This window comes from Aphanomyces astaci (assembly GCF_000520075.1).
Source record: "Aphanomyces astaci strain APO3 unplaced genomic scaffold supercont1.46, whole genome shotgun sequence".
NCBI classification, from domain to species: domain Eukaryota; phylum Oomycota; class Saprolegniomycetes; order Saprolegniales; family Verrucalvaceae; genus Aphanomyces; species Aphanomyces astaci.
Window position 1 is genome coordinate 192,551 of NW_009798309.1, and position 10,631 is coordinate 203,181.

Below are 10,631 nucleotides of genomic sequence, written 5' to 3' on the forward strand. Positions count from 1 at the left end.
TTGCATAGATTGGACATGTACTTCATGTAACGTCGGTGGGCTAATGCGTACCCTGGTACCATATACTGGTATTATGAGGCTAATCGGGCGAGATGGCAGTAGATTATATGGAGCAGACGCAAGGTGATTGCCTGGTTTCCATTTTCACTCTATACCGGCCATAGTGACATATTCAAACGTTACTTACTCTATGTATACACGACACCCTGACATGACGATTGTGACTGGCCCCGAAAAGCGTTGAATAAATCTGGATACCCTTCAGCCAAGACTGAGAACCGTTCAACTACTACCGGTAATAGACTCTCTTGCGCGTTAGTAGAAACTACTGTACCAACATTTCACAAAACTGTCTGGGACGTACCGGTATTCTACGTTTTCATTTCTCAAAATTGAGTAAAACGAGACGTACTGTAGTTTCGACAGATCTCGTCGTGGTGAAGAGATGTAGCATCTCATCAACAAATTTGGCGAATAATTGGTCGGGTAATATACTGTAAACCAAGAGGTATTTTGTATATGGCCAGTAGATTTTGGCCACGAAGGGTATATTGATGTTAGTAAAATACTTGTATCCGTATATCGTATCCGTACAAAGAAGCACTTTAATCTACTTTGGGTTTCGACAAAGACGAGGTTTAACGTGGTCATAATAGGTTTACCCACAATGCAAAAATATTTTTATACCACTCTGTTCCACAAAATTTGTCATGTTGTACTTTTGATTGGCAGCATTTTTCTAAAAATACTCCAATTGAGTGTCTGATTGGCGTTCTGGAAAGCGCAAGATCTCTACTTTGATTGGGTAGTTTATAGCACTTTCCAGCCATTTTGGTTGTTGAGATATTGCGCGGCAAAACTTCCGGGTCATGGTCAGCTATTACAAAATGACCCGCCAGAACTTCATAACACAATTTATTGGCTACGCAGCAATTCCTACACACACATATCACCACTACATGCCTCTTCGTTCACCACGGCGATCCGGTGATGCTTCGGTCGCCGTCCGGGACCTCGCGGACCTTGCGCAAGCACTTGAGCTTTGCCCATCGCCGCACGGCCTACGAAACGCTGCTTAGCGTCGCCGTTGATGGTTTGCTGCCCCGTGGGGTTCTCACCGAGCTTGCACAGATATTTCGCTGCCATCCGCGAACGATATCACGTCTGTGGACGCAAGCGCGTCTGTCGCTCCACCGTGGCCACTGTGCCGCCGATGCTGCCTCAAAAACCAAGGGTAATTCTCTCAAACCAGATATATATATAAATTTGTGCAATTTTGATATATGAGGTTGGACTTTTTAAGGGAACTCTGGACACCATGCGCTCCGAACAAGCGACGAAATTGAAGCTGCCATCGGAAACGTGCCACAAGTACAACGGCACACTTTACGCTCTCTGTCGGCCGCGTGTGGAATCCCCATGATGACGATCTTTAGCCACCTGAAGAAGAATCCTCGCTTCAAGGTGCGTTCAAACTACGTCAAGCTCCATCTCACCCCTGCGAACATCGAAGACCGACTCAAGTTTGCCATGTTCTTCGTTCGGCCTTTGCCAAGTGGACACTATCTTTTCAACGACATGCACGACTATGTGCATGTTGACGAAAAGTGGTTCTACTTGACGATGGTTAAGCGTAGGTACTATGTGTACTACGACGAAGAGGTCGCGGCCCGGGCGGTCAAGTCCCAAGCGCTTTATCACCAAGATGATGTTCATTGCCGCTGTGGCCAGGCCGCGATATGACCCATACGGCAAAAAGGAATGGGGCGGCAAGGTTGGTGTTTGGCCCTTCGTTCAAGTGGTGCCAGCGCAGCGTGTAAGCAAGAACAGGCCGAAGGGCGCCATAGTCACCACCCCACAACCCGTCGACGCACCAATTTATTTTAATACAATATTAAATAAGGTTGTCCCCGCCATCCAGGAAAAGTTTCCTAGATGTGGCAGACGGGGTAATGTGCTGATCCAACAAGACAATGCAAGCCCGCACAGAAATGTAACGACAGAAAAGCTTTGTGCACATAGAGTTTGTGGCATTGGAGTGGCTAACCAACCCCCGAACAGCCCCGATTTCAACGTGTTAGATTTAGGATTCATTAATTCTATTCAAAGCCTACAGTACCAAAAGTGCACTGGAACCATCGAGGAGCTTATTGTTGCTGTAGAAAATGCGTTCTATGAGTTGCCGACTGACACGCTTGCAAAGACTTTCGTAACCCTTCAAAAAGTTATGGAATTGTCCATTGAAATACATGGCAGCAACGAGTATAAGTTTCCTCACATGAAGAAAGACGCTCTCATTGCAGACTTTGCATCGTATAATGTCGAGTTTGACGCCTCGTCCTACGAGAGCGCTTTGGCTCATTTGAAAAGCCGACTTGGTGAGGAGGTTCACCTCGATGTCATGGTCAAGTCTCTTGAATGAGACATTAAAAAAATACAATAAAAGTTTTGGTGCGGGTTATGGTGTTTTGGAGTGGCATACAAAAAGCAAGTCGTTTCAATTGCGCAGTGCATACCTTAATCAAGTGAAAATCTACCTGACAGTTTTTCTGGAACGGAGTAGTACGTACTATGGTGTACGTCATCTATAAACTACAAACTTTTCACAAAATTTTCTGACTTCTATTTCATATTTATTACTCAAAATTTCAGCAAATTGAGACGTAGAATCGACAGATCTCAATGTGGCGAAGAAATTCTACGTCTCAGATTCAAATTTGGTAATGAATTGGTCCAGAAATAGATATTTCACCCAGCGGTATTTTGCATTCGAAGTCCAGAGCATAATAGGATGGATAAAAAATGGGAAAACGAAATTCAAAACATGGAATCGAACCCAGGAAACCACGTTCAAATCCTAAGAGCATGTTCGGGGGACGAAAAACCATGATGGAACGCAATATGATTGGTGGATTGAAACTGCAATTACCGAAACGCAACCGGAATCCGGATGTGTCTGGGTACTCAGAATTTAATTGACGGGATGAGTCGCAAAGCGAGTCAACGCGGAGATGAACCTGAGCTTGACGAGGAAAGAGTTTTGATACTGACCGGTAAAGGTGATATTCAAAGTGTTTGTGATGTTCTCAATACAATAGAAGATAACCTTATGGTCCTAGGCAACAACAATGGTACTGGGCGCCAAAAGCTCGGCTGTCACCCTGCTGCAGTGAGCGGGAAGATAGCAGCTAAGTGGCGGACTGTATGTTTCGACTCAGGTTTGTGAAACTGGCCGACAAGTTTGAAAACGTCAAGAACAATCAAATGCGCCTCGATGCGTATGAATTACTTGCTGCCGAACTCTCCTTGGGGGTGGATCAAGTATTAAGCGCAGAACAAGTTCAAAACAAGTTACAACTTAGTTTATATGTATATTCTACATATTATTGGATCATCTGGATATATATATTTTTTGTAGCTACACGAGTTGAAGAAAAAGTGGTTTAAACCAAAGGTCAAGGCGACTGAAAATGGTTCGGCTGTCCGTATGAAGCCCCAGTACTTCGACATTATGTTTGAGTATAGGGGTACCAACTTCGTTACTCACACTCGCTGTTGTCGTCCGACCCTGACGTTGATTTCGATGACGAGGCTTCCACAGGCTTGGACGTCGGTAGCGATTCGGACAGTGTCATGGGTACAGACTCCGACATTGCCCCCTCGCAGACGAGAAATGCAAAGCCATCAACTGTAGTGCCCACGAACATCGAAAAGAAGCTATTATGTGCGAAAAAGTACTTGTATTCATCAATAATGTTGTACCGTTCTGATGTATGTAATTAATTGATTCTTAGGTCGTCAAAATTTCACACGAATCAAGCGTCCCACGCTACAGCCCTACTTCAAGGCCTTCAAGCAGTTGGCAATGGGCTTGAAAGCATCGGGTCGTCGTTTGGAAAACAACCTGCCGCCGGTGGCATGAGCAACAAGATATAGTTATCAATTGAAAAACAAACTGAGGCGATGGCAAAACAATCCGATCAAATCACTCAGTTTCTCCAATACATCCTCCGCCGTGAATCCAATGTAGCTGAAGCTCAACAATAAAACATTTTGATTTATTCATTTTGAACAATGTTTGGGCAATTCTATCTCGCTTAAATCTACCAACGGATTGCAGGGCACTTGATGTTTCGACTGGTCTTCGTCCGTACATGAGGTTCTGGTTGACAATAAATGTTGCCGTCATGTTCACTGTGTGGTTCGTTGAACAATGGGTCGTGGAGTATATTGATAGCAACATGCACGCCATGAAACTGCGGGAGGTCTGCGTCATTGATTTATCACTTCGGAATTTTGAGCGTACGGAACCGTTCTTTAAGCCGGCCAAAAGCGCATTCAACAATCATTCGCGTACTTGAATGCATGTACTTGAAGTGGCCTTGGCACGCGGACAGAGTCTTGTTTGGCTCCTTGTGTGGAAGGTACGGCACGAAGAGCCATTGAAACAATACACAGCCTGAGTCCCTAATGATGTATGAACCACTTGGAAATTAAATTCGGATTGTACGTCCCAACGTTGACATTTTCCAGATCCTGCGGTCCGAAAATGACCCAGGTCTTATGTCAACACTAGTGAATGCGCCAGTATGACCCACCAAGGCTTGGACGATTAGTGATGGGTCCCCATGTCTGGTGTAGAATCCATCGTAGTTCTTTGGAAGTTGGATTTCAACTAGTGTTCCGTCGATAGCCCCCACAATACCCGACATGTTTCGTTTTGATCCTAAACACACCCGCAACTTCTCTGTATCCACCATGGGACCCCAGAAAGTAGAACACAACAGTCACCTGTTTTCGTATGAGTGGGATTTGGTGTAATTGTCGAGACTGTATTGCACCATTTCCACCCGCAGCAACTCACATAACTCGACAAAGGACTCTTGATTCCAACGTAAATTGTCCATAAACCATCGGTCGTACTCTGGATCGACTAAGAATTCGTGGAAGTCAATCTCTGTCACGGTCAGCAAATTGTGCTTCTCGGTGCGGGTCACAGATGACATGGTAATGCACACAGCTGCCGCAGCAATGCTTCCAGCCAAAGCAGCTTAAATGTCTTGACAGCCACATGCACCCCCATTAGACTGCCACACAAGCAGGGCCACATTGTAAACAGCCACAAACACCACCCGAAGGACAGCCACACAGGTCACCAAGAGGACATCCACACACGCCACTCAGAGGATAACCACACACACCACCCGGAGGACAGACACACCTAGCACACGGAATGCAGCCACACACACCATCAGCAACACAGCCACACGCACCACCACTCACCATGACAAAACCACGAGTAAACCAGAACTCTTCCCTTGACACGAAATGGTCATCGGCACAATGACACCGGATAAAAAATCCGGTTGTGATTTCGTCCTGGTTGACTTTTTTGTCTCGGTATTTTCCCCGAACAGTCTCTAAGTGCAACATATCATGTTTTCTCCTGTCGTAAAGTCAATTTTATGAATAATAATACAGTTTTTCTTAGTACTGTGCATACATAAGCTAAGATAACAATATGGCCAAAAGCAATGTCTCCAGTTTTACGCAATGCAGGAAGTACAGTTTTTCTTAGTACTGTGCATACATAAGCTAAGATAACAATATGGCCAAAAGCAATGTCTCCAGTTTTACGCAATGCAGGAAGCCCCGAAGAAGGCTCGGTTGTAAAATACTACAACTGGCTTTGTATATTTTATTCACCATTAATTTAGAAAGCTCCTCGATTGTATAGTGGAGTTGGTAACTCATGTCGTCATGGACTCGACAATTGTGCAGAAGTGATCAATATTGGACGTATTGATCACCCCATCAATATCACACGCGGCCAATGCACTAGAAAAGTTACCTACCCTGCGTTCGAAGTCCTTTCCCGAATTCATCGCTTCGATAACTTTGACTACATCTGGATCACACACGACAGGAGCGACTGGGCCAAGTCTTGATATCTTGGCGTTCAGCGAGTGCGGCAACTTGAATGTGTTGTCGCCTCCCATCTTCAATGACTCACCCATGATCCTCTGAAGCGTCACAAAGGTTTTGTCCAGAACGCGCCAATCCAGGCATCAAAAGCTTTCTGCACTGCTGCAACAAGGTCATCAATTCCACTGACAACTTCACGGTGCTGCAAGGCCTAAATCGAAGCGAAAAATCCAAGCTCCAAGACGTTGAAGTCAGGGCGCGTCACCGGTTGTGCCACAAGCTGTATCATCCAGCCATCAGAACAAACCACCAACGCCACGGCAGCGTCGTCGACTTCAACATGAGGGCGAGCATTGTCTTGTTGGATGTAGATCGGTTGACTGCGGATCGCATGCTCCAGCCGATACTCCCGGAACACCTTCTTCGTCACAGTGACCGACGTCGTCACAGGAGTTCCACGCGATCTTTGCTCATTTGTTGAGCTGGCACAACCGACACGAAGCTGCGGCGGCTGCGGGCCACCATAGATTTGATGTGAGAGATTGCAATAGAGCTAGCATTTCTGATCCCTAGAGGTATCATATGGCTGGGTACCGAGGGTGGTCAAATGTGTGCTGTGTAGTCTATTTCCCTGTGGGTATGACTTGGCGTTCCAGGGTTAGCTTCGGTGTCACCGGTGCTGTGGCTGAAGCGGGCCACTGATTGTGTGGTGTTTAGTCATTTTATCCTTCCTGCGGCATCAGTTGGTAAGTTTCTGGGCCACGCTGGGAGGTCAAAAGCTGGTTGGAGGGGAAACTCGCAATCATCACACCTGCTTTGTAGTTTACTAGGCGGGCCCCTTTCAACGCCTCATACAGGTAGAAGTAGGGTCCTGTAGTCTCAGCTAGTTTGTAAAATAGATACTGCGATATGATACTTCTAATATAGTCCTGTGTAATGCAATCTAGCTCGACCAATGAATGCAGTGATATTAACCGGAAGGTTAATATCTACACATTTCCCGCGAGTATGCCATTCTTTTCAGCCGAGGCTGAAACATTTTATGAAACGAACCCAAACGGTGATAAGATCGGGTACAAGCGAGAGTCCCTTATGAGCACTGACGATGTCAGCGAGGACGATTGCTTACATTACAGCACGGGTACGCAATGTTGGTGTATTTATACTACTTGTTTGTTTTTATCACACGTTTACAAATTATAATTAATAGATATGCTCGTCGTTCGTTGCTGATAACGACGAAGCTAAAAGAAATAAACATAGAAATGGCGGAGGAGCTTTCAAAAAAGAAACAAAAGAAGAGCAGTCGTGACGCGAAATCCAAGTCACAATCCGAGTCACTCGAAGCAGGTTTCAATGCAATTAAGGAAGGGTTGATGTTTTTAGGCACGTCGATGTCTCAACATCCCCAAGTTCAGCCAGCATCGGGTGCCACTTTGGACGATGTATTAATTGCGATCAAGTCGCAATCGGACACGAAGACCTAACTGCTGTCTCAGTTGCCCAAAAGGGAAATAAGAATGAGTAAGCACGTACTTTTCGAGATTTCAAATTTGACAATTTATTGATAAATTATCCTTGCAATGGAATAACGCTTGTTCACTGCATGCTGTCGAAGCAGTGAATTGTTTTCAACATCGTCATCGTCTTGAGGTTAGGCATGATCATTCCGATCGCGCCGTTGACAGGGATTGTCAAATAGTTCGTCCTTGTCGAGTGCAAAAATATCTTATGCAGTACAAAGCATGCGGTAACGACGGACACTAGAGACTTTTAGCAAGTGCGAAATCTTGACTTTCCAGACTTAAACTTCGATTCGAACTTCGAAGCTTGCAGACTTTGCTCGGAAACAGGTCTGAAAAGTGAGGAAGTCATCACACTTTTGGCCTCGAAGTCCGCAGACATCTGACTACTTTCCGAGCCAATCAAATTGCTCTATTAGATTTGCTCCACTCACACCAACATGCTCCGACTCGCTTCAGCCGACGCATAGGTAGTTAAGACTATGTGCTTTAGTGTTAGGATAGTGCACAAGCGCGGGTATGTACAGTGATGCAGGACGCTAGTGTGAGTTTGTAGCTCAGGGCAGTACATCACAGTATACTCCCCGCCGCCGCGCACCAAGCCTCCGATGATTGCCGCCTGATCACCCATGCCAAGGCATGGACGACGGGCGGCGAGCTCGGTCCTGACTACGTAAACCTATGTTTGGTCGCCACGATACTTGACGACCAAACAGAGGGAGAATCTTGACTCAAGATCCTCAAACTTCGAAAGCAGCGGGCATTAGGACCGCTGAGCTAGTCCGAGTCCCTACAGTCCAAAGCGTTCGATGACTATCGTTTCATAACGTCGCACATGATACACAAATCCACATTCTACACGCCCTTATGTGTCTCTCGTTGAATTGCGCGCAATGAAGTCATACCGGTAGGCACAGACTAAGAACAGGAGAAGGAATAATGGATGGTGTTGGCTTGGTGCGTTGGGATTTACTTTTCAGACTTGCTAAATCTGAATTCTTTAAACTTCCAACTTCAGACATCGATAAAATCGAATGAAGTACAAAGTATGTAAACTACTCACATTTCGCACTTGCTAAAAGTCTCTACTGTATGGTCCAACGACTTTTCCTTCATGGGCGTCTTCAAAATTTGGATTCGTTCCTTCAACCGCCCAAACGCGCATTCGACCGACATTCTGCAGCTGGAGAGTTTGGAATTGAAGTGCTTTTGCAACTTGGACAACTTACCCTCTTCGCGGAAAGGTGTGATCAGCCAAGGCAGCAATATGTACCCAGCATCACCCAGGATGAAAAATCCCATAGGGACTTTTCCATGAATCGATTTGCCCAATTTGAATGTTTTCCAGATTTTCTTGTCTGAGTATGATCCAGGTCGGATATCCACAGACATATATCGAATATTGGAGTCGACAACGGCTTGGATGTTCAACGACGGGTCTATATTACGATTGTAAAATTCATCGTAGTCTTTGGGGCGTTGAATGTCAATCAGGGTAGCCGTCCACAGCACCAAAAATTCCAGGGAAGTTTTGCTTCTGAAAAAAATCCTCCTTGATTCGAAGCCACTCGGCGGGGGTTTGAGGTATCGAAATCCATAACTTTGCTTCCTTCGCCAAGGCAGCGACGAACACGTTCGTGGTCTCCACGCACCACAATGTGGACATGCTGAATGAAGCGCCTGATTCACGATAACCACCCTCGGACCCCAGAAACTCCAGCAGCACTGCAACCTTCTTCTTGAACAAGTGAGACGTCTCCCGTCTCATCAACTCTGGATTAGATGTGCTGAGCCACGACGCCAGACGGCGGAATGTCGACTGGCTGCACTGAAGGTTTGCCTGAAACTATTGCTCGTACTATGGTTTGCCTAGCACGATGTCAAAATCAACATTGGTAACCGTGAACACATTGAATTTGTCATTAGCGTAGCAGGTTAGAGTTGCTGCTACCCCAACACATACCGCTGACAATGTGTACGCCGCCTCGATGATCGCAATCTTGAATTGCATTGGAGTGTCGGCAGATCAGTCACAAACACGAATGCTCACCGTCCACATATCGTACCCTATCCGAATAATTTATATCCGTACAAACATGAATCGACACGGACAGGAACACATATTTCCCCGACCAGGCCCTTACATAAATCAGTCGAAAAGCAAGGCAATAATACCACACATGCCTATTTTTCGACTAAACGTAAAAAACAGGCTATTAATAGGAGTACTATACTTAACTAGTACTACCGGTAGTATTACTGTATGAGGTAGATGGCAGCACTTTACATAACTCTGTCGCAAGACAAGGTAGTAGCACTTTACATAACTCTGTCGCAAGACAAGGTAGTAGTACCACACATGTTCTGGGGTACAGTGCCTGCTTTCCGACAAAACATATGAAAAGCAGACAAGAAGTGGTAAAACCGCGAAGCTGAGGCGGACTCCCAGGCAAATAATTCATTAGGAATTCAATTTTTTTCTAAAATGTTGTGTCCCTCTTTTCTCGTTTTTATATACTACGTAGTATTAAATAACAAATTTTATAGTTTCATATATTTTTTAATTATTTTAAAATCGGTACTAGTAAGTTGTAGGTATGTACGTACAGTACTGCTCTGTCCAGCAAGCATACGTATTGTTTAGATGGCTTTGCATCTGTCTTGAGGACAATTCGAGCAAATTTTAGACTTTTCCACCATTTTGCAAAGTCGGTGCCACAGTGACATACTACGTAGTACTACCGCTAGAACATGTAGTCCTGAGTACTTCGAATAGGAGCTATTCCCTCGGAACAACACCAACAGTGTTGCTTCGTACTACAGTAGTAATCAATTTGTTCACCACCCGTTTCAGACTTCCTTGAATCACTAATACGGATGGATAACAATTCGTACGAAAGTCTTACTAGGTTCACTAACGAATGAAGCAATTACGGGGTTTCCACCATCAAGTGGCGTGTGTTTCGTGAGCACAGAGGGTTTTATTTCGTGGAAATATCTTCCTTTCGAACTACAGTGATCCCTCAACGTTTGCTCGCTTTTCCAAATATAAATTTTCCAAGTCAGCCTATTGTACAAAGAAACCACGAACATTAACTTTGAAGGGTGACTATCTGCTGGTCAATTAACAGTAAGCAAAAGCAGAAGTGAATGGCCCAAGTTCCGAGGTAGAACCCCCGTATG

At 45.2% G+C, this 10,631-nt stretch overlaps 2 protein-coding genes across 2 annotated transcripts; both read left to right on the plus strand.

Moving 5' to 3' along the window:
• Positions 1-990: 990 nt before the first annotated feature.
• H257_13209 (hypothetical protein) lies at positions 991-1,743 on the plus strand (the record flags this gene model as incomplete). The annotated part of the gene is made up of 2 exons (XM_009840676.1): positions 991-1,234; positions 1,304-1,743. The coding sequence occupies 2 exons, from the start codon at positions 991-993 to the stop codon at positions 1,741-1,743; spliced, it is 684 nt and encodes a 227-aa protein (XP_009838978.1).
• A 1,385-nt stretch (positions 1,744-3,128) lies between these two features.
• H257_13210 (hypothetical protein) lies at positions 3,129-3,936 on the plus strand (the record flags this gene model as incomplete). Its single annotated transcript, XM_009840677.1, has 5 exons — positions 3,129-3,169; positions 3,219-3,321; positions 3,419-3,481; positions 3,526-3,734; positions 3,795-3,936. 5 exons carry the CDS (start codon positions 3,129-3,131, stop codon positions 3,934-3,936), a joined length of 558 nt encoding a protein of 185 aa, XP_009838979.1.
• Positions 3,937-10,631: the final 6,695 nt, after the last annotated feature.